The following is a 26,942-nucleotide window of genomic DNA, read 5'->3' on the forward strand; positions in this document are numbered from 1 at the left end:
CTGAGTCATCTGCCGTGTGGAGATCATGCATTCGTAGTCGTTTGCTAATGTGCTTTGCGCCCCGGATTCATCTGAATCCTTCCCTTATCACAAACAATTGGCCCCAATCACAATCTCGTTTCTGCACTTGATAGACCATCGGAGTTTCCCCGAAATTTCCCGGTTCGTAAGCTAATCTAAGTAATTTCCCAACACCCGCGCTAAACCATTATACTCCGAAGCTACCACAGCAATTCCACGGTTACTACCGTCGTATCGAACTGGTTTGTCGATCTAGCCAATTTGCGACCTTGACACTTATCGGGTGAGGTTCGAGACCATGTATCGCCCTGTGGAACTGGGCCCTTTTTTCCTTTTTTTTGGTTTAATTAGCACTGACCCCCATGACCCCCAATTCTTTTATGACTCTTTGTCCCTGTGACTGTGAAAATATAAACATCAAATCTTTTCTCTCTCTTTTGATTCCTACGAGTACGCCGTCTATTTTCGCGCCGTTTTCGCATCGTTCGCATTCTGCATTCGTCACATTTTTGCCACCACGTCATACCCGTGCCCTAACCCGTGGATGATGCGCCTGGTATCACGCCGATTCTAGATTATTTTGCCGGTGGCGCCGAGTGCAAAGCCTCTTTATCTGGCGTCAGCCTCTTCTCGCGACATCTGCTACACATTTTCACTTCTATCGTCGAAGAAGTCGAGCTTGGAGAGTATACCGAATTACCCGCTGGGAAAAATGGTCGCAAATCGCGCCCCCGCCCCAACTACATTATCGCTGCAAACGAATCACGATGGGAAAGGACTCGGAATTCAAACCCCGACCCCGACATCGTCGTCTCTCACACCCCCAGTGACTCCGATCGGGAAAGATGGCGAGCACTCAATCCCTCCATTGGGCGCCACCCCCGCAGAAACAGCTCAGCTGCGCCATATCTCATCGCCGCTGCGCTTTACCGACGACCTAAAGGTAGATTACGTCGAGGATCGACCTGTTGAATTCGGTCGCGGTGCTTGGAGTATCGTCTACAAGGCGCGCTCAATACCAAGTGCACCAATACCTATTCATACTCCGCCCAGTTCACCTATCGCCACAACCCGTGTCTACGCTGTTAAGGCTCCCCTGCGCAAAGATGCACGTCCAGTCTTGCAGGCTGAAGGGCTGACATTGACGCGCCTGAATCTGACACCTGGGTACGAGCGGTACATCATTCCGTTTCACGGGTACCACTCCGATACCGAGGCACTGGTTATGACTGCCGTCCCACTGGCATTATCAACATACATCGAAGATCAAGCCGACCTTATCCGGAAACAAGGGCCTTCAACGGCAACTATGTTTGATCCAGTACAAGGTCCGGATTCATGGCGTGATCTTGCCCGTAAGCTTATTGGTGGTTTGGAATGGTTACACAAGAGCGCTGGTATTATTCACGGGGATATCAAGCCGCATAATCTGCTTTTGCGACCCATTCCGGATGAAGGCTCGGAAGGCGCCGGTGCCTTTCCATATGAACCGCTTTTTGCCGACTTTTCCTCTGCACTGGATCTTTCGTTATGCGGTAATGCACAAGATGCGAGTCAAAGTTCCATGTCGGCGTTCACGCCGCCGTTTACCGCGCCGGAGCTTCTTTCGCTTAAGGCTTTGAAATCGGGGGAGGCTGTGTCTTCGCCCGCTTCGGATGTTTTCTCCCTTGCTGCAACGCTTGTTGCTGCTGCGACTGGTGACTTATTGTTGTATCCCGGTTCAAGTAGTATGCAGCGGTTAGCGATGGCAAGGGATGGACATCGGATTTTGGAGTTCACGAGGTGTGGTACGAATGGTTCGCGTGTTCCAAGGGGTGGGTTCGTGGAGAAGTTGCTGTTGCCTGCCGTTGCCAAGGACCCGATGGAACGGATCGACACTTCTGACTGGGTGAAGATGGCACATGCTTGATTACGATCGGCATTTACCTTGATTGAGGTTGTTTTTATTAGGATTTCTTTCTTGTTCGGTTTGTTTGCGATATAGTTGCATTATGGGCTCGGCGCATTTTTTTCTTTTCTTTCGGTTGGTTTGGTTCAACACTGGCCTGGCATAAATAGGATACCCGGTTAGATGGAATGGGAAGCATCAGCATCAATACAATATGGGATGAATTACATCCTCAATCAAATGAAGCTTTTCAATTTGGAACAGATATGCATCACATTATACTTTCGCATTTCAATATCGCAGACTCGGTAAGGTAATCAAAAAGTCCCCCAATCACCAACCTACTGGCTCTCTTCGACGAATCTCTTCAAATCCTGAACCCACAACTCAAAGTTCGCCTCCAATCTCTTCCCATACATCCACTTAACAGCATAAACAAGCCACCCAATCTGATTCTCCCAATTCCTGACCTCACATCCCCCCTCCACTTCCTTAATCTCATGCTCTCTTTCCGCAGTGAGCAAACTAGGCGAGAACCCGCCCGGCGCCTCAGAGTCCGAAACCCAAACGATCCGACCAGGTGTATTCGTCTCAGGATTCGGCGCCTCAAGCTCGGTAACCATGAGCTGTGTATCATTTGCTTTTTGAGGTTTGTCAGAGGTGGGGTCCATGCGGACGTGGAAGGTCATTTTGGTGCCCTTATGTAGGATGGGTGAGAGCTCGGTGGTCGAGTCGTCCTTGGCTGGTTGGGAAGTAACGGTTACTCGGGGGATGAACTCATTCCAGGAGGGCCAAGTCGAGGTGTCTGTTAGGGCGGCCCAGACTGCTGTTGAGGGGGCGGCGATGAAGATTGAGCTGCCTATGTGGAGAGTTGCCTTTGCGGCTTCGATTGTTGGGGTTGCGCGATCGGCATTTTGGGGGTCTGAGAGGGGTGTGGACATTTTTGCGATGATATCCCTAGTCCAGATTTTACTTTTGATGAGGCGTGCTGTAATATAGATGTTTGGTGTTTGGTTGTTGTTATGCGGAGAAAGCTGGGGGTTGGGTGATGACGGTGACTATTTTATCTCCGTGTGGAGTGATAACGGTCCGATAAGGTGGGCTGTTTACCCACTTATCATTGGCTATCATGATCCACATTGAAGATGTTGTACAGTAGCGCGTAGCGCATTGAGGAAAAGTCATTTTCGATTCCTCTTTTCTTGGGAGATTGACTCCTCATTCGCCGACTTATTCAAGGTTGCATAGACATGTAGATTAAGCATTATCAATATGACATGTGCAAGGAAATTTCATCCACAAGAGCTAAAAGCATGTCGAAAATCAGGTTCGAAACATCATCGCAAGACAAATAACCTGAATCCCCTTCATTAAACCTTGACAAGCCCCAATTTCATGAGACTCTCTCCTGTGGCAACAACAGCTTCGACATTGGACCGGGGTGCCCATCCCAGCAAACTGGTAGCCTTCTCATTGGATGCTACAAAGGTTTGGCTCAGCTGAGGAACCACCATGGCAATAGCCGGGTCGAATAGTCCCAGTAGCTTCATAATGATATTTGGGATACCTCGCGTCGGGCACTTCTTCGCTTTGTCCCCCAAGCTCTCCCGCAGAGCCATTGACATATCCTTAATGCTCATTGCAGGTGGTGCCATGCACAGGAAACGTTCACTGTTGGCCTTGGGGTGCTCCATTGCGAGAATATGCAGGTCAGCAACATCTCGAACATCCACAACGCCCAAACTCAGGTTGGGACAGCCTGGGACTGCGCCATTCATCAGGCGGCTGATAACTTCAATGGACGTAGACGTGTCTGGAGCAAGAACAGGTCCCATGACCAGAACAGGGTTGACAACGGACAACTGGAGGCCCTCGCCCTCGCCACGAATAAAGGTCCACGCAGCCTCCTCAGCTAAAGTTTTGCTCTTCTCGTAGGCATTGACCCCAGGTGCGTCGACATCGGTCCAGTCTTTCTCGGTGAAGACTTTGTTTGCGCCTGCCTTTGTCTGACCTGCATGGATGGCTGCGACTGAGGATGTGATGACGATGCGGAGGACCTTTGCGTCTCGGGCGGCGCGCAGCACGCGTAAGGTACCATCACGGGCGGGCTCTATCAGTTCATTCTCGTCCTTGGGTGTCGCAGCAGGGAATGGTGACGCGACGTGGAGGACATAAGTGCAATCACTGACGGCTTCGGCCCAGCCATCGTCTTTGTTGAGGTCGGCTTCGACGAATGACAGATCCTCGAGGTTGACTGCGTTCGCGGCGCGAAGTGTAGCCCGCACTTCCTCTTCCCGTGTCAGGGAGCGAACAGTCGTTCTGACCCGGTAGCCAGCTGCGAGGCATTTGAGGATGCAGTGACCTCCGATAAATCCAGATCCACCGGTGACGAGAACCAAATGCTTGGTGGTAGACATGATATCAAACTGAGGTGATAGATGAGAGATGAGAGATCAGATATTTGCACGGTTGTGTTGTTTTGCCTAATAAGGGGGAGGGTCAAGCTGTATGATGGAAGCTGAAACAGAACAAGTGAACTATCCACAGAATTTATTTTTGATTTCAAGCTGTGATCCTATGAAAGGCTTGAGCAAAATAACATAAACGACACAAACGACGCAAATTCTACATGTCAGCACTATTCCCGAATTGGCGACACGAAAGCGCAACCCACTAATATCAAGTCTCGGATTTCTGATATTTTACAGCAACAACATTTGGGTAAGAGCTGAATCTGATGATTAGATTCACGTCAGTAACAGACATCTAGGGTAGTACAATCGCTGCACCTCTGGTTGGACACCAAAACCCGGAAGGGGACCCACAGGCGGTACACAGGCTGTGCCTAGTGGTGCGAGTTTCGGCAAGTCAAGGAACAATTGCCGGCCAATTGAGGCATCGCGCGAATCAATGTAGTTGTCCAGCCCCCAAATATATATGTGTGCATCCCCAGACATGTACTTGGGCAGCACTCTCTACAAAATAATGCACATAACTACCTCGTGTTCTCTAGGCACTACGTAGTCCAGCGGCGTCGATCTTCGCATTATTTCCACCAATGAGTTGTGGAGCCCCATCCGCCGAAATAAAAGTCCATCCACATACAACACTTTACCAGCATTCTTCTCCGCATTGTGGGGAACAGTACTCTCTTTACTCTGGGGTATGGGGAATCTACCTTTCAATAAACCCGAGTTCATTGCAAGGGCCGAGCGCATTCTAGTACTATAAAAGGATGGCGTGTATCTGGGTTTCTATTATCATTTTATCGAATAAAGTAGACTTTCATAATGTTATTTACAAGGATATCGATATGCCTATGTTTATCCTCCCTTGCATTGGGTGCTCTTAGCTCCAAACGCTCCACCGAACGCCCACATCGCTGCGTGATCCCTTCCTCCAATGGCACAGCCAATGATTCCCCAGCCGTCGCTCAAGCATTTGCCAAATGCGCTTCAGATTCTGTTATCGTCTTTCAAGATGGTGTCGATTACAACATCTTCACTCCCATTGCTGCCACAAACCTCAGCAATGTCGAGATTAAGATGAGCGGAAACCTACACCTGCCTCAAAATATTACAGAGGTCCAACGCATCGTCAATGGAACAAGCAGTAGCCTTTACGTAGATGGCTCATACTGGTTCAAGCTCAAGGGTCCCAATATCGATTACACCGGCTCGGCCAATGTGAACCATGGATGGATCAACTCCTACGGACAGGCCTGGTGGGATGCAAACCCAGTCAACGGAACGGGCATCGACTCTCGTCCCCATCTCATGAGCTTCCAGACTACGGATGGTTCTCTCAAGTACTTCAAATCTCGCAAGCCAATTGCCTGGAACGTTCAGTTGCAGGGAGACAATATCACCGTCAGCCATGCCTTTATCGACGCCGAGTCGACAGGGTCATTCCCCTTCAACACCGATGGATTCGATGTCACAGCCACCAATGTCCACATCTCAGACAGTGTCATCTACAACGGAGACGACGCCATTGCTGTCCAGTCCGGATCCCACAACGTGGTCTTCGAAAGAAATACCATTGGATACCAAAGCCACGGCATGAGCATCGGATCGCTAGGCCAAACCCAGTCCGAATTCGCCAACGTCTCCAATATTCACTTTGAAGATGTCACAGTCATTGATGCTGTCTATGGATCTCGTTTTAAGTCCTGGATGGGTGGCCAGGGCATCGCAAAGAACATTACCTGGAAGAACATCCGCGTGTACAATGTCACTTTCCCAATTTTCGTCACCCAGAGCTATACCAACCAGGGCTCTTCGCAGACGCAGCTTGGAAACGGTGTGACTTCTGGACGTGTGAACAATGCCTCCGTCATGATGGAAGACTTCGTTTGGTCTGACTTTACTGGCACCGTTAACTCATGGCGCCCAGGTGATGGATCTTGTGTGACTGATCCTTGCTGGTATGATGTTGGCCTGCCGGATTTCAAGCACACTGAAGCTGTTATTATCGAGTGCAATACGAACTCGTCGTGCAAGAACTTTGAGTTGAAGAATATTGAGATTATTCCGCAGACTATGGCTGAGCCGACAGTTGTCTGTATCAATGCGACGGCGACATTGAATCCGGACCTTGGATTTGACTGTCGGAATGGTACATTCAGTCCCAACTGATCTCCTGAAGGATCGATATTTTGATTTTTAGATGGGTTAAAGCGTGTACCATGATGGTACAATGATCCAGTATATATTTGTTTATCGTGATGATAGAACTGCAATTGAGACGTTCCAAGGTTTGAAGCATTGTATTCTCGATGCTGATTTTCCCTTTCGAACATTGCCAATAAAGATGTGTCATTCATATAGTCTTATCTGCCTCGCATGGACCCTAGATAACCAGACTTATCGACGCCGCTTTCTCCAACTCTATGCCTCCGTGCGGGGTCCACGGGTTGCCCGACGGCCAAAACTCCGCCATCAATAGGATACCCATGATCATGAATTGCCCAAGAAAGATCAATTCTACACTGCAAACCACAGATTTTAAAACAAAGTTTGTTCTGGCCTAGCACCGCCATAATGAATTTAGCCTCTTCTCCATCCAACGCTACAGTGCAAGCCAAACTCAACACCCTCATCCAAAATTATGAACAAAGCCACCAGAAATCCAAGAAGGCATTCGAAAGAGCCCAAAAAGTGCTCCCAGCTGGAAGCACACGATCCGTTCTCGTCTCCTCTCCTTTTCCTATGATAGTGCAATCTGCACAAGGCGCCACATTCACAACAGTCGACGGCGTGACATTTGAGGATTTCGTGTCAGACTATTCAGCAGGCATATACGGCCACTCTCACCCAGTCATTTACGATGCAGTTCAGCAAGCTTTATCGACCGGCTTCAGCTTAGGCGGTATCACAGAAAAAGAAGCCGAGCTAGCAGAGATCCTGATTGACAGATTTCCTTCGCTGGATAAAGTTCGATTCTGCAATTCTGGCACCGAGGCGAATACATTTGCTATTGCTACTGCCATGGCATATACACAACGAAAAAAGGTATGACATCTTTCTTTGTCAATGAAGAGCTTGATTTTAATTCGATTCCAGATCATGGTATTCGATAACGGATACCACGGGGGCACCCTGAGCTTTTCTGCGAAGGATAATCCTATGAACCTGCCCCATGAGTTCGTGATGGGTACATACAACAACATCGACGCGACGCAGCCTCTCATCAAAGACCTCGCAGCTATCCTGGTTGAGCCCCTCCAAGCAGCTGGCGGTATGCGTCCCGCAACACCAGAATTCTTATCTTTCCTCCGCGAAGCAGCAAGTCAAACCGGTACCGTCCTAATCTTCGACGAGGTTGTCACCTCACGACTTGACTACCACGGTCTACAGGGCAAATGGAATATCATTCCAGATATGACGACGGTTGGGAAATATCTCGGCGGTGGATTCCCATTCGGTGCCTTTGGTGGCTCAGCAGAGATTATGGACCGCTTTGATTCGAGCGATAAATCAATTGCACTTCATCATTCGGGGACGTTCAATAACAATATCTTTACGATGTGTGCTGCTGTTGCTGCGGCGGATTTGATCACGCAGGAGGAACTGCAGCGGTTGAATGGGATGGGAGATCGGTTTCGGGAACAGGCAACTTTGCTTATCGAAAGATCCGGGTTCAAAGACATGAATTTTAGTGGATATGGGAGTGCGATTGGAGTCCATTTCACGGGGTCTGCTTCCGTGGCTTTGAGGGAGTTTTTCTACTTTATGCTTCTTCTTGAAGGGATTTCTATTGGGAGACGGGGTTTTATGTCTCTGAATCTTATGCATACAGAGACTTCCATTGATCGCCTTTTGGAGGCTGTGTCTGCTTTTCTTGGCAGTATTGCTCGGTAACCCTAGATCAGAAGGTTTCTCCTAGATAAATGAATTTATATCCCTGCTCCATGCCAGCCGTTCATCCATTCAATGACCTAGGGTGTAGCAAGATTATGCCTTTTGCTCATCATATGCCAAGCCAAAGACCAGGTATCGCGAAGGACTGGCCGGGAATAGTCCAGAGTGACAAATTTCGTCAGGCGTTGGACTGGATACAAAACGCAGGTGGCACAACAACATAAGACTGAGCTTGACCCGGCTTAAATGTGATTTGCTAAGATAGTTGCAGTCTATAACAATCAGAACATGCTCAAGGCTCTCAATGAATTCAAAATTGCCAATGATAGGGCTTGTATAGAGCTGAACCGCGCTGCAACAGCATACAAAGCAAGGTTTGATACTGATGTCATACTTGTGGACTGGTGGGGTCGTTTCTTCAAGCAGAGAAAAGATGGTATGTTAATGACTGGCTAGAATTCCGTCTACTGCGATAGACTAAGTGTGCACTCGATAGAGCAATGACCCAGAGGCCAGTATTGACTATAATACTTGGGTTCAAAACACTCGTAATTGACTGGACGACCTCACAAGCCTCTTCGTTGGAATGTGCGTCGATGATCTCCATCTCGACGAACTTAGCTAGTAGGCAGAACGATTTCCTCTACAGCCTACTTTAGAACAGCCACCATTGCTTCATGTACGTACGCTTACGCTTAATCAAGCTAATAAACTGACTTTTGGGAATCAACAATGCTTTTTCTTTCTTCCTTTTTTTTTTTTTTTTTTTTTTTGATTTCTTATAGTAACTACCACTTTGAAGACAGACTAATCAGTTTGCCTCTCCTTGGTGATGGATTGGACGTGCTCATTATACTGAGACTCGGTGAGACTTTCTTCCTTCGGATAGTCACGGTAGCATGAAGCGAAGAAGAGATTATAATGGGATGAACAAAGGAAGACCTCCTCTTTCTCAACTACTGAGCAATGTCCGTCTGTATAGATCGCCCAACCAGGGCGTTCCATCCCCCAGTCTCCCCATGTCTGCTCTCCGGTATCGTGACTTGCACAAGACAAAGCGAACATGAACAGCCAATTCAGACAGACTCTGACCGATCCATCATAGTGTTCTGAACATTCGTTATCGGGATCAGTAGGATCATACTCAAAGGTGCAGTCAATCACGTTGACGTATCCGACCATGCCAGGTTTATCTGGCTCCGTGCTTGCCAGAATCGACCGTATACAGCGGGCATCCAACGCAATGCAATAGTCAACCCGAGGAGTGCCGCATCCAACAAAAAACCCCCGCTCTTTGTCCCACTGAATGTGTCGTTTGCGGATAACGTCTGCTGAGGCCCCTTCCAAGCTAGAGTCCTGAACAATGACATTCCGATAACCCTCATGGACGACTTCACAGATATTAGGTTGGAATTCAAATTTCTGCAAGTCTTTCCAACGGTCTATTGAGGTGGAACAGTATCGATCAAGTATCTCGATCGCAGCCGCCCAGTCTTGATCAGATGTCTCTGTAAATGTCGTCCGATATATGACATAGCCCCACGGCCAACTTTTAGACGATCCAGCTTGCGTTCTGAAGAATCTAGGAACCCAATCGTTCCAACCATTTGACCATCCTGGCTTTTTGTTGAATCGCTGCCGTCTCTCTTGCGGAGTCTCTTCTGGTGGAAACTCGGATGATCGCCATGGTTCACCCCATGATTCGTCGTGGAATAGATCCGTCTCTTCAGGCATTGTTATCCGAATGGTTGCAAAATGCAAAGGAGTGTACAGGTATGTGCCACCTCGCTTAATATACTTTGGTCAGATGTGACTGTCTCAGTTGTAAAATCGCGCTACTTCACTGGCGTCTTGGCGAGTGCGTCCTGGCGACACTTGCCAAGCATCTGTCGGGCATGCAACAAAATCCGTGAGATAGATTACCGAAACAGACCTGTATCACTCCCTGCCCTTCAACATTTGGGGGAAAGAATGATTCAAAGTAAAGTAACAAGATATATGATGGCTAGGGCCTGGACTTGAAGGGTACCACATCAAAATTCCCTCGTTCTGAGAGGTGGAATTCCTTCCTTGGAACATTCCATACATTTTCCGCTCGACGATGAGAGTCGGAATCTTTGTTTTCTATATTGATGCCTGAGAAACGGGGAGCTGGCACGTGATCCGGTCCCGAGGTCACGGATGAAGTCAGAATCGGCATAGTGTAAGGAGATACATATACACACTACATAGAATCAGTTTATACCCTCATTCTGCTCAGGTAATACACGTATCAACCCGGTTGGTCGTGTGGATCTATCTTACAAGTGCTGTTTTGGGCATTTTACCCTTGCCTCTTCCATCCGCCTGTTCCGAGCAGCTCATGCACCCCTCTCCACTAGAGGTACTGCTCCTTTATGACGTCCCCACGAGCAGAAGAGATCAATAAAAATTTGATTCGAGAGGAGCAACAAAAAGAAAGAAATTTGAGCCAGATATGGCGCAAGGGATTGGCTGGAGGGTCGGCAGGATGTGCTGTAAGTATTCGGAATGCCCCAGCAAAGATTCGCAAACATTGACATCAACGCAGGCTAAAACAGTTGTCGCACCTCTAGAGCGGGTAAAAATTCTGTTTCAGACGGCGCATTTCGGGTACGTGCGGCATACAACGCACTGGCTCGGCTTTGTTCATGCCATTCAAGCAATCAGGCAGAATCATGGGAACCAAGCACTATTCCAAGGCCACTCGGTCACATTGCTACGGATCTTCCCGTACGCTGCCATAAATTTCCTCGCCTATGACCAGATTCGAGCCACTCTAATCACATCTCCTAATCATGAGACTCCCTTTCGTCGCTTGATCTCTGGCAGTCTAGCCGGTGCTATATCGACATCATGCACATATCCTTTTGAACTTATCCGAGTGCATTTGGCCGTCCAGACAAAAGACATATCGCTGATTGCAACCTGCCGAGAAATCTACCATGATGGTGGATTTGCCAGCTTTTACCGGGGGTATGCTCCCACATTGTTAGGGATCTTGCCTTACGCTGGCACTTCCTTTTTCACCCACGATGTCATTGGCGACTGGCTCCGTTCCCCAAAGCTGGCCCCATATACGGCCCTTGACCCATCCAAACAGACACAGAGCGGGAAGAAGCGTCTTCAGTTGACTGCAGTTGCAGAGCTGACTTCTGGAGCTCTGGCTGGCTTGGTGGCGCAGACAGTCTCTTATCCTTTGGAGATCATACGTCGACGCATGCAGGTAAACAGGAGGGACATGCAAAGCGGTCGTCGAGCAAGCATTTTTCAGACAGCTCGGACTATATACTTGGAAAGAGGCATGCGAGGCTTCTACCTGGGCCTGACGATTGGCTATATCAAGATTATGCCTATGGTAGCGACAAGCTTTTTTGTTTACGACCGCATGAAAGCATACCTGGGCGTGTACTAGTACAGATGCATTTGACATAATCCAGTCTTTTTTTCCCAGGCCTGCATCATAATATTGGAAGAATCGGGCAAACAATGCTACGTCGAAAGCCGTGGATTCCGTTGCATACATTCCATGTTGTGCTTGCAAAAACTCCTTCTAGAGGAGAAATCAAAGATGAACCTTGAATCTACTAGTTTCGGCTGAGTGCAACATGCATTCATGTTGTGGTGATAAGGATTCAATATCCCATTTGCTCTCCTTTTAGGTAAAGATCAAGGCCCATAACTATGTGTGATATACACTGATGAAACTCTTAAAGAGAAAATGGCAGTCACTGATATATGGAATTCTTGAAATTTCTGGGTTATCTTCTTGTCGGATTGCCAGGCGCAATCAGCAAGTTAATTAATCAAGCTATTTCTAAGCGCACTTGACGGGTGCTTTGCCTTGTATCTCCACCATGGGCGTTATAGCGACCGTGCTTACTCATGCGAAAATATCTGTATATGGAACGTGTCTCCCAGAGCGCTTTCGCCTGACCTATCGGGCCTTTGAGCGCCTTATCGTCATCCAGTGCTCCTAGTTCGTCTTCCTCTAGCATAAAAGCCATCACCTGCGGTAGATGCGCCATGGAACGGTTATATTACTGTTTGCTGCTTGAGGACTGGCTTGAGTACCCACACGTTTGTCGATATCAATTTGATACCGGGCTGGATGGAATTTTGAGAGTGAATACTGATTATCGGATCCACTTACCCTGTGTCTCTTCACGGTGGGGCTAAAGAAGGAAGCTTTCTAACTGACTGCGAACACGCTTTTATCACACAGTACACAACGTTGAGAGAGAAATGAGAAAAAAAGTGAGAAATAGGTCATTCATAGATGCCCAGCTATCTGAAACTCAAGGCATGTTGCACTTACTTAGAACAGGAATCTAGGGAAGAGAAAGAGGGGATATATGCCCAGGTGGTAGATACATATGTGACAGGTAGTCATTATCCTTGAGGTATTACTGATATTACAGGTCATTTTCATCCTCAACATCTTCATAATCTTCATCACAATCCTCATTCTTACCCTCATCCTGAGAGTCAGAGTCAAAGTCAGGGTCACTGTCGGTGTCAGTGCCCGCCAGAGCAACCAAATCACGGTCCATGATTATTCCACCAAACACGTCCCCGTGTGCTTCCTCCATGTGCTGATAAATTGAAGCCTTGTCATAGGCTTGTCCACAGAAGTAGCACCAATCAATCCCACATCCACCCACAGTGCAGTGCAAATGGCCACATTCGAAGGGCCGCTGGGTTAGAATCCCACAGCCAGGGCAGGGCTTGATACCCATTGTCCCATCCTCAATTGACTCAAACACACGGCCTTGGTGTTCCTTTGCCTTCAACTGCTTCACGTAGTCGCCGGACAGCTGTGCTTGCGTGATTGCATCTGCGGCCCATCGGATTTCAGCGATCTCCAGCTCGGGCTTTCTGAGAATGTCGCAGTCCATGCATACCCATTCGGGAAATAGCTTGAAGTCATCACGTGAACAACTGCGTTCGACGAGGGGTCGAGGCTCTTGACACTTGCAGCACCATGCATACATGATATCGTAATCATAAGATGTGTCGGCCAGATATCTCACAGCGTTTGCTGCATCATTGCCGTATTTGTAGATTGCGTTGCTAGTTGGAACGCATGAGCAATATGGGCAGCAGAGTCGTCGAGTGCTGATCACATTTCCGGGGGAATTGAATGCGTACCATTTACGGCCACAACTTGCGCACATGGTTGCAGGGCAATCACCGCATGCTGGGATAAAGTCGGATGATTGGACGCTATCATAGCAGATGAGGCATTCCTTGAAGTCATCATTGTCTCTTGAAGGCTCGTTCGGTGATGGCGGGTTCTTGTGGTCGGAAGACATGGTGTATTTCGTTAGAGTGTAGCGCACACGTGATGGGAGGGACACGGAGGTAAGAGCTTGAGTCCGAAGAGTGGAATAACTGCAAAAAGAATGCCTCACTTTGGCTGACCCCATATTAGGACTAGTGGTAGCTTTCTATCCTAAACTCAGGCTTCCGTTTCCGTAGATCCTCTTCTTCTTCCCTACCGCACTTCCACAATAATATATACTACGTACCCATGTTCCTCGTGTTTCAAGTGCCCTTGCATCTCTGCTGGTAGGATGTCGATTATATGACTTGGAAAATACTGGGAGAAATTAAACGCGGAATGAAAGTCACTCCACTTACTACTACTACTATTTAGAGATTGAACACTAGAAAGGAGGGTATATCAACCAGGCTAACAAATTGTTTCTATCAATAGTTCTAGCTATAATACATTATCTGTGAAGTTGCGAGTGCATAAAAACGTGGCAAGCAACGCGTGCAAGCAGGTTGAAATTCTAAAGTTTCTTTCTGGAACTCAAAACAAAAACTTCGGAGAACGTATGATATGAGACTTTATGGAAGTTTATGGGATTGATATCTGTACTAAACAGCAAGCAGCCTCCCAGCCTTCCAAAGCAAAACGAAACAACTCACATTCCCCCACCACCAACATAAGCCCCTCAATTGACTCCACTTCGGATGTTCAATTAGAATATACACCGCTCCATAACAGATTCTCGCAATAGTGTAAGACAATCCAGCCGCATTAATAATCTTCGCCGAAACACCGGCATGACTAGCAAAAAGTAAACCCGCGACCAAGAGCGGGAAGTTCTCCACTGAGTTCGCATGGGCGGACTCATTCCGCTTCAGCATATCGAGTTGTTTGCGTGTGATTTTTCCCTCGCGCACGGCTGTCTCGCCGTACTTTGTGAGATCTTCGCGCGGTGAGGCGTTGTGGTCGATGCCGTACCATTGTTTCAGGGTTCGAGAGGAGAGGACACCGTAGGCGTAGAGAAAGTGGAAGCCTACGAATGCGGGGGCGTAATTTGGGATGGCCGTGGCGGAGGCGCCCCGGAGACCGATGGTTGTGAGTAAAGAACTCATCTTGGGGAACTTTCAAGGGACAGTTATCCAGGAGACTTAAAATTTCAAAGTGAGGCTCTTCCTTGAAGTCCAGTTGGACGTTTGGGCCCCCACTTGGAGCTAAACCTTTCATGACCGGACTCTACGGAACCCCCTCTTGAGAAGACCAAGATGATAAAACTGTCTGCCATGGATATCTTCAAATTGGTAAGCAGCAGCCAAGAGGATCATCGCCCAGCCCTTGCGATTCTGGGGCTGTTCAGAGTTGAAATGCCTTGCCGCGTCAGCAATTGACATCGGTGCTTGCGAGCGTTGTCAAGGCTATTATTGTGCGCATCATGTGTGTCCACTAGATCATTTATGTGAGTTAGAACTGTCGAGACGTCAAATACCTTAAAATCTGAATCTTGAATAGAGAAGCCCACTTGACAACGATTCCTGGGCTGACGCTCGGACCAAAGAGGTGACGGCTCTTCGGCATACGGCCCATGACAAAGCTTCATGACAAATATCGCTACGCGTCCGCGGAGGCATTCAATGTAAAAAGAATAGTCTGATTGCCTTGGAAAGCCTCTCATGGGAGGCATCCAGGTCTATCTGCGCACCTGATTCGCCGACTGCAAAGTGCATCCCTCGCAATGTAAAGAAAAAAAATGATAGTCTATTCCTAAAGATTACAATATTCGAATCATCGAAAACGAATGTGCGGCTCTGAAATGTGTTCAGGTGTTGAATACATGGCTATGGTCTCAGGAATGAGAGTAATGAGGTTGGGAATTGACGAGCTTCCTAGGACACCGCTCATAGTAGAGTTTCCATTGGAGGAGCAATGAGCCATGGTGTACAACCAATGAGCTGATCTCCTGAACATTCAGAAAAACGAAAGATTTACTCAGCTCTCGCGGAGAACTATCTTGAGATTATCGCCGATGGTCTACAGACACTGATTATATCTCTGTCAAACCCGAGATTCAAAGGACTTCAAATTAGCCGGAATATCGATTTCTTTATTTCTCCTATTCCTCCATCTGGGTCATCTCTACATCTGTGAACAAATTTTCGGTAGGCCATGAGAATAAAAGAAATTGGGCGAATTCAATGGGACTGTTGCTATGATCTCGAGCTCGCACGGATGTGGGGGCATTCCGAGCCAATGGGGTCTCTACCCTTCCCAGTCATTCCGACTTTGGGTATTCAATTGGGGTAAGAAAGCTCTATGCGCCTCATCGTGGCCTTCTTCATTGCCGTCCTCTTCGTCCTGCACTACCGGGTGTGAGATTCGCTGGTAATCAGGCCTCGTGTTGCCAGATTGCGTGCTCATCCAACTCGTTCGCTGGGCGAGAATCTGAGCAAAAGCGATCTGTACCCAGTGATATGATATTAGCCATTACACCATAAGCCTCAGGGTGATAGTAAACCCACCTTGGCCACCAAAACAAAGATGGCTGCAGCAAATACCATCCAAGATGTCTGCTGCTGGTGCTCTCTCCAAGGAGCAAAACAGCTTCTTTGATATCCGAGCTGCAACTCGCACGCGTTGTCCCCGTGGTTTCGGTCTTTGAAGGGCCATGCCCTGTCATGAATACTTCTGAGACCACAGCATCGGAACTCATCTTGGATTGAGCGGATAGCTTGCGAATCCTTGGAACGAAAAAAATCCTGCCATTGTTGATCTAGGTTGCAGGAGAGAATTCTGTCCGGGAAGAGGTAGGCAAGTGCTACTGTGGCCACGATGGTCAATATAACAGTTTGAATCTGGTTGAGTATGTTGGATATCGTGCTCCATCGACTGTTCTGAGGCGCTTCCTTGTTTGAATGTCGAAAGAAGTATCGTGTGGCTATCATTGTGAGTATTGTGATCGGTGATATGAGCGTCACGGTTGCTGGAACCCATGTTGGCAGAGGCAGAAACACTGCGGCCGTACGAGCCCAGGAAAATCTGGTCCACGAAAAAAGAGTTAATTGCTATTTTCGTCAAAGAAGCTCTAGGTGGAGATATCAAGAAGAGTTACTCACGCTCCAAGGACCAAGGATATCAGTCCTCCCTAATGGCGAAGTTCGTCAACTAAAGTATCACTATGCGGGATCTTTAGCATCTTACCAAAATAAAGACAACATAGAGGGCAGCGGTATTAATATTGACGGGCATCTTCTTTTTCTGAAAGCCAGCTCTTTTCAAAAGATGAAGTTGTTGAAAAAGCTTGTTGGAAAAGCACGAATACTGGATTCGTGAAGGTGATAGCATTGTTAGGCGCTTAGTCGGTCTGTATTAGAACTTAGCGGGGTTGCATCTCTTGGCGCTATTACACGTAGATTGGACGTGGTGTGTTGATTATCGCGTTACGGTATGCATTATGTCACCATAGTAGCATCTTTTGAGTCCAGATAACTACTGTTGATAATTATCTGCCTCATATGTAGGCAAACATGCAAATTCCGACCATATTTTAGGTGGTGAATAGTCTCTGGCCAGCTTGTGCCTACTTTGACAGAGCTTCGGCTTTTTGTTTTTTTTTTTGCGGTGCGGGGAAACTTTACATACCTTTGTCGTGAATCTATCTTTCCAGTCCCACAGTTTGGCCGCTATCCATTGGTTAATCGGATACCAATTGACCAGCCAAGTAATTTGGGGGCCAAATGTGCCGGATGATCCCAAATCCACTTAACCGTGAAATCAGCCAGTCGCATTTTGTACGTCGAGTATTTGATTGGTCACACTAAGCTTAGCCCTCTTGAGACCTAAGGTATTGCCCTGGGTTTTCGTTCTCTTTGTTTGAGCTCGCGCAGGCTACTGCAGGCCCACCACAGGACCCGAGCACTTGACCCCTACCTCTACGTCACATTGTGACAAGAGGGGCCCAGCTCACAATTAGACTTAAAACATGTCAGCGACCCCTGAAAACACGGCTGGCGAATTTCTTCTTTTCTCAGTCTGCCTCACCAATTGATTTCTGCCGCCGTGGTACACCATGGCCATTCTTAATACGCTGGTCAAGTTGGCCATACCCCCAATATTGACAGCTCTCGGCTATGGGTTGCATTGTGCCTATCAACATCGTTGCAAGATCAATGAGCTACGCAAACAAGGTGTAGTAAGTGAACCGCCAATTTTCCTCACACGTGAATGACACTTGACTTACCTGCTCTTTCTAGCCAATGCCAAAATGGAATTGGTTCACCGGTCATCTTCTCGTCCTCCAAGAATATGTTGAGCGATTACCACCCGACGCAAATGTCCAACTGGCCATGCAAACTCTGGCCTTGGAAAAATGGGGACATACAGAAGTCTTTCTGATGGACTTTTGGCCCGTTTACCCTACATTTTACATGGTCTTTGACCCGCAGACGGCGTATCAGGTCTCGAACAAATACAACCTGCCCAAGCTTCCCCTGCATCTCAAATTCATGCATCCGATCGTGGGAGGGCCAAGTCTGCACGGCATGAACCATGATGAGTGGAAATATTGGCGATCCATTTTCAATCCCGGGTTTAGTGGCGGCAGTATGATGGATCTGGTGCCCGCAGTGGTTGATTCAGTCCAGGTCTTCTGCGATATTCTAAAGGAGAAAGCTGGGTCGAAGGAACCGATTCAGCTGAGCCTTTTAACAACTCGATTGACAATGGAGATCATTATGAAAGTCACTTTGTGAGTCTGGTTTCCTCATTTACCAAAAGGCAACAACACCTAACCATTATGTTACAGGGACATGGATTCCAATAACCAGCGCGTCGAGCATCCGGTCTCAATTTCTCTACAGAAGATTTTAGCTTGGCACTCCTTTTGGGATCCGCGGATCTTGATCAATCCCCTTCGACCATTCATCCAAAAGTATCATAGCAATCTCATTAATACCTCTATCAGGAAAGAGCTCGAGAAAAGATTCATTGAAATGAAACAAAGCGAGGGACAGGAGAAGCCGCAGACGGGATCTAAAAGAGGAAAATCTGTTATTGCGCTTGCCCTCGAGGCTTATCTGGCTAATCCCGATCTTGGCGAGGAGAAGGCCGTCAGCGAGACAGCTGTGCTGGATGAGCATTTTGCGCAATATGCTTCGTACCAGATCCGCCTCTTCTTATTTGCAGGAAGCGACACAACTTCAAGCACCATAACCTATGTCTACCATCTCCTCTTCAAGCATCCTGAGATCCTGAAACAAGTACGAGAGGAGCACGATCGCGTTTTTGGAAGCGACCCCTCTGACGCAGGCCAACTTATCAAGTCCGACCCGGCTCTCCTGAATAGCTGTCCCCTGACACTCGCGGTAATCAAAGAGACCCTACGGATTTTCCCTCCCGCTTCAACTAGCCGGGGAGAGTTGGCAGGCACGCACGAGGCTCTAACTGACCGACATGGCAATTTATACCCCATTGACTATGTGGGTGCCAATATTCTTCACCAAGCTTGCCACTTCAATCCTCGTGTATGGCCGCGAGCGGAGGAATTCCTCCCGGAACGTTGGCTAGTCGAAGAAGGGCACGAACTTTACCCAGTACCAGGTGCTTGGCGTCCATTTGAGCAGGGTCCGCGAAACTGTATCGGTCAGACGCTTGTCTACAATGAGATACGCGTGCTTCTCGCGATGAGCTTGAGATCTTTTGACATCTCGCCGGCATATGACGAGTGGGATGCGCTCAAATTACAGAATGAAGGCTTGGTCAGTAGGTTGACTCGGCGGTTTGGCAAGGCGGTACCTAATACCGTCAATGGAGAGAGAGCCTACCAAACCGAGAAAGCCGCCTACCCAGTAGATGATTACCCATGTCGTGTAAAAGTTCGGGAATAGTTGGTTGATCCAAGTGCATTGAAATGTTATGGAGACAATTTATCGAACGAAGAACGCCAGGTTCGTCGTCACTGAATAGACGGGATGCTAGTGTCATGTAAGGATGTGGACAGATTTAGACAATTGAGGGCATCATATGCCAAGCATCAATATTATCACAATTTGATATATAACCAACCACTGTACATAAGTTCACCCTAACTCTCTTGAAACGACTACACAGGTGGAGGCTGAGACCCTCCTTATTTTCGGCCACATGCAGGTTGTGATGGCCCCAGAAAACCCCCTGTCGTCGAGCTAGCCTACATCAACTATGAGACAGACAATTGTCTATGACCTTTCAAATGTTCCTCTGGGGTATCAGTGCTCCACATGGTGTGCATAAAATGTCCACCGCTTTTTGTGTACCATCGAGATCGGAGCGGGCCGTTTTTTTGGAGACGTGGGTCTGGACCATGTGGGGGCCATGTATTACCTTTTACAAGTCTGTGTAACGTAGATAACACAGAGCGCTTGCAAGGATCAATTGAGTAAAGGCGCCTGCCGATCAATCAGATCGGCATTATCTAGGCTAAAGTGAGAAAGACCTGGCCCCCACTGCTGAGGCCTCCTATGTGTAAGCCCCGAGCACTGATACCTACTATGTAGGTGGCTTGTCGTTTCGATATGACGTATCGAACGGCCACTTTTCGTGTTTCCAAGTGGCCAGTGCATCCATGCAGGAAGTTAAAAGTACAAGGTACATGGCTGACGAGAAACAAAAATAGAATTACAAGGATTCTTGTCCAGTTGGCTATTTATCTTGTCGCCACGCAGTCGTCAATGTTGGTTCAATTGGTACTGCGTGCTGATTAACTTTTCCTTAGCCCGAAGGCCCCACTGTGAGCCTATCTGTGCGCTAGTACTGGGTGAAAAAAGGCGGAGCAAGAGTGCAAGTTCTTACTTATTGAAACCTTAACATGAATCCCGGACATATTGCCCCCACCAAGAAATCCAGCTTACTAGGCCCTTGCGACGACCCTTGCCCAATGGTATTGATAATTGTCATCTGGTATCTAAATGCTTAGCTGAATATGATACGGACCCCAATTTGTGGGAAAGTCTGTGGCAAGATCTTGGAATAATCGACTTGCGCCAGAAAAGTTCGACATCTGGAGTCGGACTTGCGTTATACTTCTAATACTCCCAATTTTCTTTTACCCGAAGCCACGCGTCAGCGTGATCGGAATAGATACGATGCACAACACTGCCTGATTATCACAAGGAAAAACGCATGCACCCTGAATATTATGTACTGGTGGCAAGGGTTGTCGACCTCATTTTGGTACCATAATCTAATTGACTAGCTTCAACGAGCGATTTATCACTGATTTCAGCTCATTAGCTAACACTAAAACGATTCTATTCAGGATAGCTTTATGGAAGCATGCCAAGGTCAAATGCTGTGGTAACCTTCATAATATTATATGCAATATGAAGTTTCAAACTGGGATGTGCTGGGTTTCTTAGAAAGTGACCAGGGAAGAGAAAGTGAAGTAAAGTCTGGTGAACCATCAAAATGTGACCACCATCTCCCCATCAATGATAATACATGTTGCAGACGATAATTGGACGCGTCTAATCTTCTATGCCGTTCATTTAAAAGCGACAAAATTCGCGCGAAAATCCCATTATCAATGTGAGCGCTGGGAATATTGATTCGGGCTATAGGCTGTGGTTGAAGAGCCCATCGACTGCATCATTTCCCGAGAGGCCGGGGACTTGGAGCTGGCTACGGTTGCCACGGGCGGTGGAGACTTCAAGAAAGCGTGATAATCTGAGAATTCGTCGTCGAGCGAAGCTGTGGTAGGGAGAGTGGCACCATGAGTGCTCCTAAGCCCAAATCGTGTTTTGAGGCCTGAAAAGGTTGCCAACCCTCGAGGAAGACGGGGTAATCCGAAAAACCCACTTTGAGAGGGGGCGTTCTCTGGAGCTTTATCCGTTGTTCCCTCTGCTGTGCTTCGCTTGAGGGATCTCTTGAACTTTTCCACGTATGCTTGGAATCGACCAGAAACCTCATTAGATCCAATCAGGGTCGATCGGTAGGCAGTGATGGAACCCATCAGCACTGCAATGCACGCTTCAATGTGGAGCCAGAAATTTTGCCACGGGTAGTCAAGAGATCCGTGATAATATGTCCCTGCAGCACGAGTGATTGCACAGGCTGACATGAAGACGGACAGGCATACGAAGCAGCCAATGCCGATTTTGGTCATGGCATCCAACTGTACACGCCGAAGGAGAAGTATAGGAATACTGACAACTAGGAACAGTCAGCATTGTTTGGCGAGAGAAGGGGTAAGGTAATCAAGCACTCACTGATGATATCCACCATCACATCGAGGACAGGCCAAAACCAAAACGTGACCATTAATGAGGTATGCGAAGCCGGCAAAGTTGGAAAGCACTTCTCTAGAATTCACTTAGAATCATATGAAGATCAAAGGATTATGGTATCAACACGTACCACCCGCCTCTGCACCCAGATATGGGCACGTAATGAGCTGTTCGGCAACACAGATCGTAATCCAGCAAGCGACCGAAAGGAAAATACCGACACGGTAGTACCATGTGAACCGGGTGGACATATTTCGAAGCAATGGGTAGAAGAATGCGAAGTAACACCATTTGACGGCGAAAATAGCTGTCCAGCACAGAACCAGCCATGCGACCTCCCAGGTATTCTGCGCAACAAGGTTTCCCATATCTTCATAAGCAAGCGAATAAGCGGACTTGAGCCCACTCAACACAGCAAACTCAAGATACACAACTCGCAACCGCTTGAACATGATGCCGCTAGCACCACATAGACAAGCGAAGGCGAAAAAGAGCAATCCATCGTCAAGGTATAGCCGGCGGCGTGTAATAAGACGCAGGGAGATACGTGCAATGAAACTTGCACAAGCAAGAGCGAACACGACTCCAAGTGCAATCTGTTATGCTATGTTAGATTGATTCTCGAAAGATTTGGTGGGGAATCCTGCCTTGAACTGCTCATAAGTGATAAGTCCAGTGTGGTCAATCTCTTGTATAATGGCTGCACGCTCACTGGAGGTCAAATTCAGATTGATACCCGATGCCTCAAGCGCTGCTGCGTCCATGGTGAATGAGGTTATGTAATGGGCTGGTCGGACCTAAAATGCTTCAATTCCTCCAGAGGTGAAGAGTGGGCCTGAGAGGGAAAACAATTGTTTTAAGCGTGTGGGGTTAAAAAGTAGACTCCACCCAAGATAAGTCACTTCTTCTGTGAAGGATACGATTGGGGAATCAATTTGTCCCGCGATCATGCAGGAAAAACGTCATGCACGCTTTGGAGGATCTGGTGGCTTGTAATTCCACGGTATTTTATCTTTCTACAAACCCATATTCTTTCCGATGTTCGTTAACAGATGGTGGGGGGCCAAACTCTTCTATTGTGGGAACGTGGCCAATCAAACTGTATCTGCATGGCGGCCCCCAATGTTCAGGCAGTGACTATACCTCGTATGGGCTGCCATACAGGACAACGTACCGATGTGTGTTCAATAAGGCTATTTCTCCGGCGGCTTGGGATCGCTTGGGAGCGAAAAGCTAATAGGTCCCGTCTGGCTGGATCAAACTATCATCAATACCACAGATGATATCTCAAAGAGTGAAGTATGAGGCGCCTTGACTTTGGCTCTCATTGGGGCCCCGGGGTATATATGTGGAGACAAGAACGCTTTTAGATACACTGAGGATGTCAGCCATATGAAAATATAAAACTCGACGGAAAAGCCCGGATTCTCAAGCTACGTATTGCAAACATTGGAATAAGTTTCATTCTTGATTTCAACGGACTTCAACATGTTGTCTGAAGTTTTGTCACGCCTGACGGCTTCTCTCGAAGACTTGAGTCCATGGAAAAGTCTGGCTTGTTCAGTTGGACTCTTATTAATATTTCTCTCCATTTTCCAATATGCGGTCGCTGCCGCTCGCTTCCCTTTATATGTCGATGCACCAGGTCAAGAGAAAAAGCCCCCGCTCGTGCCACACATCGCTCCATTTCTGGGTACCTTGCCTTTGACGTTCCTATGGAATCCAATGCAATTTGTCATCTCGTCAAAGTAAGTAGGCCATAGAAAAGAAACATCAAAGAGAATGGAAGACGAAGAAGACTAATAATTTCTGTTCAAGAACGCTTTTTTGGAGTCCTCATCCAGTCCGAGTAAAGTTCATGGGCCTAGAATGCTATATCGTATCAGGCGCCGCAAACATCAAGTCTCTTTTCAAAGCCCCCTCGGTAACTGCCTTTGGCTTCCATGGATCTTTCCTTCGAAAGGCATTCGGAATGTCCGAAAAAGCAGCAGTACGATATAGTGAAGATGACTCGGGTGAAAACCCAGAGCCTGCACCAAATAGCAACGTGGAACCCAAGAACCGTATGAATTATTTGACCCATGAGTTCTTCAAGCGGTTCTTGAGTGGGCCTACCCTTCAGACTCTAGAGAAAGGACTAGAGAACCATCTCACGAGGCATCTCCTGTCTCTTAATGTGGCCACGGACAGCGGATGGACCCACATACACGACTTTATGAGTATTTTCAAAAATCAAGTTACCTCTGCTGTGGTGGACACTATATGTGGACCAAACCTGATCAGACAAAACCCTGGGTTTCCAGATGATCTTTGGACTGTCGATTGCGGAGTTGGAAAGCTTATGAGTGGGTTGCCCTCCTTTCTGGTTTCCAAGCCTCGAAGTTGTCGAGCGCGTGCAATCCAATCAATCAAACGCTGGCGCGCTTGGGCAGAGGAAAACTCCGACCCTGCACAAGTCGGTCCTGGTGGTGAAAGTCCCTATTGGGGAACGGAGATGTTCCACTCGTTATTGGAGATATACAGTAATATGGATGGATTTGACGATGAGAGTGTTGCAACTGAGGTTTTGGCATTTATTTGGGCGTAAGTCCAATCATCTTCTTTCCAAATCAAGGAGCAACGGCTAATCCCTCATCACAGCACTACTACAAATTCGGTTCCTTCAGCTTTCTGGGCATGCATGGATGTGTTTCGTGATCCTGAATTGCTTGCACAAGTTCGAAGTGAAGTTGAATCCTGCTTGATTAGACAAAGATCACCAACAGATGAGATCCGGTTCGATACTGAGCGCCTGACTCGCCTGCCTACATTGCAAGCTGTGTTTGCAGAAACTCTCCGTTTGCGAGTTCACGGCTTTCTTATGCGCTTCCCATCAAAGGAGAATGTGATCATCAATCATGACTGGAGCATTCCAAGGGATAGTATGATCTTGATGAGTTCAACTCCTGGCCATATGAACCCGGAAGTCTGGGCCAGCGGATCGTGCGAATCTCATCCTGTTGATCAGTTCCATCCCGGACGTTTTTTGCAATACTCCGAAAAGACTAATTCACTGACATTCTCCATGGCTAGGGCTAAAGGCCATTGGACACCTTTTGGTGGAGGTCACCACCCTTGTCCAGGTCGACACTTTTCCAGGCTGGAGATTTTGTTGACCATTGCTCTGCTCGTAACGAGCTACGACTGTGAGATACTCGCGAGTGAGAAGAGCATGGCCATGAGTTCCCAAAACTTTGGATTTGGAGTATTAGATCCATGTGGTGAGATCCCAGTCAGGATCCGTCGCCGGAGTATGGTATAGCTTACTTTTTGTAAACACTCGAGTGTTTTCATTTCTTTCTTGTCTTTTTTTTTTTTTCAACCCTGTTTTTATGAGTCCATGCTTATTCCCTCTTTCCATGCCTTCGGTTTCATGTAGATATAGATGCTTAAGAATTAATTGCATATCGCTCTACATTGCTTCTATTCTAAATGTCTATCTACTCGGAGGAGAATTAGTATGGTATACATGGCATGGGAATAGAGCTGTTCTGAGGAATATTCCCAGGATCAATAGCAGTGCATGATACATAGCCACCATCCGGATGCTTGCTACGCGCCCAGGTAGTATGCCCGTGTGAGAAAGCTTATGACCAACGAGTAATATCGGGTGACGGCCAAAATGATAATCTCGAGTTCGTCTTCGTGCTATCAGTGGGGGCTGAAAATGGGGGCCAGAGTTCTAGAGTAATGGCGTTGGCCACGTTGACCAGTGGCGCAAGGGGCGTTCCACGAAGCTTTCCACCTCGATTTAATGACTATCTTTTGACCCCATTTCTTAGCCCCAAGTGCGGTAGGAGGATTAAGAAAGCTAGATCTGAGATCCGTAAACGTTGACCATACTGTACTGGTACGTACACATCATCGTGGGGCCAAAATCAACGCCACGGGAGCCACAAAGTGAGCGATCTGCAAAGACAGCACTCGGGCCCATATTTTGTCATGAAATACAGACTTCAAGCTGACGCCCTCGAGGCTTATTTTAGATCCGTATCTCAGACCCCGCACGTTGACGCCCAATAATTCCAGCTATATGCAGAATGAGCATAGCAGTAACCGAACACTTGAATAAATCCCTCAAAACGGCCCCTGCAGATTGCATGGGGTTTGAGCGGTGGACCTACCTGACTTGGCGGGAGGCCAGATGACAGCCGAATGACAGTCTGGTGCAGTATGACGTACATCGCGGCAAATAAAAGTAAATCAATACACTTAGATATGGGAATATCTCGGTACCAGACAAGGCTCTCGCGCCAACGATCACATATAATACTGCACTATTTTCCCGTCTACCTCCAACTTCTCACCCGTTCTTCAAGGTACATACACCTTCAGATTTGATATTGGCAAAACTTTCCAACATTCAAAGTCCTCTTTTGCTCTGTCATCTACATACTTCCTCTCGGAACAAACAACATCATGGAGCCGCCCAAGTCAATCAGTCGTAAGTGTGAAGCGCTGTTAAATATAACCTCCGGGCATATCGCAAAATCTAACATTGACAACGTAGAAACCTCAGTGGCTCAGAGTGCTCCCCCTCCCATGCGATCCCGACGCCCCAGTGAAAGTCCTGGTGGCTTTGCCCAATTCCTCTTGATGATCATGGGATACGAAGTTCTGCTTCAGCATCGCTCTATGGGCTCGGGGATGGCTGGGAAGGAAGAGTAATGACACGACTACCACAGTTGACATCGGGATTCGGTTTGGTGATTTGACTTTCAATTTTTGGATATCTGGGTTCGACTGAGCAATAGACTCTGGAGGCAATCTGTCCATATGGGAAGATATTGGAGTGTTTAAGGCGTTCTACATTATCACGATACACGAATGAATCAAATATTCTACGTCATGCCTTGATGTTTTTCATAGTTTACAGCTCTAGGATGGAGTTTCCAATATTAGCTCGATCGCAACGTTCTCATCTGATACTCGAGGAGGTAGATTTCGCAAGGCTCAAATGCTTTGGGTTCGAAATTGGTTTCTGTATTTGTTGAAGGCTAGCTACACTACCTAGAGAAATGCCAAACTCAAGCTTGCACGGCCCAAGAAACATACCCGCGGTGAAAAGAAAAAACTGTTGGTAG

General features: G+C 47.5%; 14 protein-coding genes across 14 annotated transcripts; 7 read left to right on the forward strand and 7 right to left on the reverse strand.

Annotated features, from left to right (window-relative positions):
• Window positions 1–733: 733 nt before the first annotated feature.
• On the forward strand, window positions 734–1,930 carry N7503_006982 (protein kinase domain-containing protein; the record flags this gene model as incomplete). Its single annotated transcript, XM_057066529.1, has 1 exon — window positions 734–1,930. One exon carries the CDS (start codon window positions 734–736, stop codon window positions 1,928–1,930), a length of 1,197 nt encoding a protein of 398 aa, XP_056920210.1.
• Window positions 1,931–2,250: 320 nt separating this feature from the next.
• On the reverse strand, window positions 2,251–2,850 carry N7503_006983 (SRPBCC domain-containing protein; the record flags this gene model as incomplete). The annotated part of the gene is made up of 1 exon (XM_057066530.1): window positions 2,251–2,850. The coding sequence occupies one exon, from the start codon at window positions 2,848–2,850 to the stop codon at window positions 2,251–2,253; it is 600 nt and encodes a 199-aa protein (XP_056920211.1).
• Window positions 2,851–3,279: 429 nt separating this feature from the next.
• On the reverse strand, window positions 3,280–4,326 carry N7503_006984 (SDR family oxidoreductase; the record flags this gene model as incomplete). Its single annotated transcript, XM_057066531.1, has 1 exon — window positions 3,280–4,326. One exon carries the CDS (start codon window positions 4,324–4,326, stop codon window positions 3,280–3,282), a length of 1,047 nt encoding a protein of 348 aa, XP_056920212.1.
• An 873-nt stretch (window positions 4,327–5,199) lies between these two features.
• pgxC (putative extracellular exo-polygalacturonase) lies at window positions 5,200–6,546 on the forward strand (the record flags this gene model as incomplete). The annotated part of the gene is made up of 1 exon (XM_057066532.1): window positions 5,200–6,546. One exon carries the CDS (start codon window positions 5,200–5,202, stop codon window positions 6,544–6,546), a length of 1,347 nt encoding a protein of 448 aa, XP_056920213.1.
• A 405-nt stretch (window positions 6,547–6,951) lies between these two features.
• N7503_006986 (acetylornithine aminotransferase) lies at window positions 6,952–8,271 on the forward strand (the record flags this gene model as incomplete). Its single annotated transcript, XM_057066533.1, has 2 exons — window positions 6,952–7,422; window positions 7,474–8,271. The coding sequence occupies 2 exons, from the start codon at window positions 6,952–6,954 to the stop codon at window positions 8,269–8,271; spliced, it is 1,269 nt and encodes a 422-aa protein (XP_056920214.1).
• Window positions 8,272–9,078: 807 nt separating this feature from the next.
• N7503_006987 (uncharacterized protein) lies at window positions 9,079–10,005 on the reverse strand (the record flags this gene model as incomplete). Its single annotated transcript, XM_057066534.1, has 1 exon — window positions 9,079–10,005. One exon carries the CDS (start codon window positions 10,003–10,005, stop codon window positions 9,079–9,081), a length of 927 nt encoding a protein of 308 aa, XP_056920215.1.
• Window positions 10,006–10,667: 662 nt separating this feature from the next.
• N7503_006988 (mitochondrial carrier) lies at window positions 10,668–11,704 on the forward strand (the record flags this gene model as incomplete). The annotated part of the gene is made up of 2 exons (XM_057066535.1): window positions 10,668–10,787; window positions 10,841–11,704. The coding sequence occupies 2 exons, from the start codon at window positions 10,668–10,670 to the stop codon at window positions 11,702–11,704; spliced, it is 984 nt and encodes a 327-aa protein (XP_056920216.1).
• A 1,000-nt stretch (window positions 11,705–12,704) lies between these two features.
• N7503_006989 (uncharacterized protein) lies at window positions 12,705–13,604 on the reverse strand (the record flags this gene model as incomplete). The annotated part of the gene is made up of 1 exon (XM_057066536.1): window positions 12,705–13,604. The coding sequence occupies one exon, from the start codon at window positions 13,602–13,604 to the stop codon at window positions 12,705–12,707; it is 900 nt and encodes a 299-aa protein (XP_056920217.1).
• A 571-nt stretch (window positions 13,605–14,175) lies between these two features.
• On the reverse strand, window positions 14,176–14,679 carry N7503_006990 (MAPEG family protein; the record flags this gene model as incomplete). Its single annotated transcript, XM_057066537.1, has 1 exon — window positions 14,176–14,679. The coding sequence occupies one exon, from the start codon at window positions 14,677–14,679 to the stop codon at window positions 14,176–14,178; it is 504 nt and encodes a 167-aa protein (XP_056920218.1).
• A 1,147-nt stretch (window positions 14,680–15,826) lies between these two features.
• On the reverse strand, window positions 15,827–16,701 carry N7503_006991 (uncharacterized protein; the record flags this gene model as incomplete). The annotated part of the gene is made up of 3 exons (XM_057066538.1): window positions 15,827–16,018; window positions 16,081–16,623; window positions 16,675–16,701. Coding segments are annotated over 3 exons (762 nt in total), but the record flags the coding sequence as incomplete, so codon positions are not given.
• Window positions 16,702–17,627: 926 nt separating this feature from the next.
• Window positions 17,628–19,443, forward strand: N7503_006992 (cytochrome P450; the record flags this gene model as incomplete). The annotated part of the gene is made up of 3 exons (XM_057066539.1): window positions 17,628–17,750; window positions 17,812–18,305; window positions 18,363–19,443. The coding sequence occupies 3 exons, from the start codon at window positions 17,628–17,630 to the stop codon at window positions 19,441–19,443; spliced, it is 1,698 nt and encodes a 565-aa protein (XP_056920220.1).
• Window positions 19,444–21,116: 1,673 nt separating this feature from the next.
• Window positions 21,117–22,583, reverse strand: N7503_006993 (uncharacterized protein; the record flags this gene model as incomplete). Its single annotated transcript, XM_057066540.1, has 4 exons — window positions 21,117–21,745; window positions 21,802–21,894; window positions 21,950–22,402; window positions 22,532–22,583. The coding sequence occupies 4 exons, from the start codon at window positions 22,581–22,583 to the stop codon at window positions 21,117–21,119; spliced, it is 1,227 nt and encodes a 408-aa protein (XP_056920221.1).
• A 724-nt stretch (window positions 22,584–23,307) lies between these two features.
• On the forward strand, window positions 23,308–25,120 carry N7503_006994 (cytochrome P450; the record flags this gene model as incomplete). The annotated part of the gene is made up of 3 exons (XM_057066541.1): window positions 23,308–23,567; window positions 23,638–24,402; window positions 24,460–25,120. The coding sequence occupies 3 exons, from the start codon at window positions 23,308–23,310 to the stop codon at window positions 25,118–25,120; spliced, it is 1,686 nt and encodes a 561-aa protein (XP_056920222.1).
• A 1,157-nt stretch (window positions 25,121–26,277) lies between these two features.
• N7503_006995 (uncharacterized protein) lies at window positions 26,278–26,526 on the forward strand (the record flags this gene model as incomplete). Its single annotated transcript, XM_057066542.1, has 2 exons — window positions 26,278–26,302; window positions 26,369–26,526. 2 exons carry the CDS (start codon window positions 26,278–26,280, stop codon window positions 26,524–26,526), a joined length of 183 nt encoding a protein of 60 aa, XP_056920223.1.
• Window positions 26,527–26,942: the final 416 nt, after the last annotated feature.

This window comes from Penicillium pulvis (assembly GCF_028828015.1).
Source record: "Penicillium pulvis strain IBT 33274 chromosome Unknown contig_5_segment0_segment0, whole genome shotgun sequence".
In the NCBI taxonomy this organism is placed as follows: Eukaryota; Fungi; Ascomycota; class Eurotiomycetes; order Eurotiales; family Aspergillaceae; genus Penicillium; species Penicillium pulvis.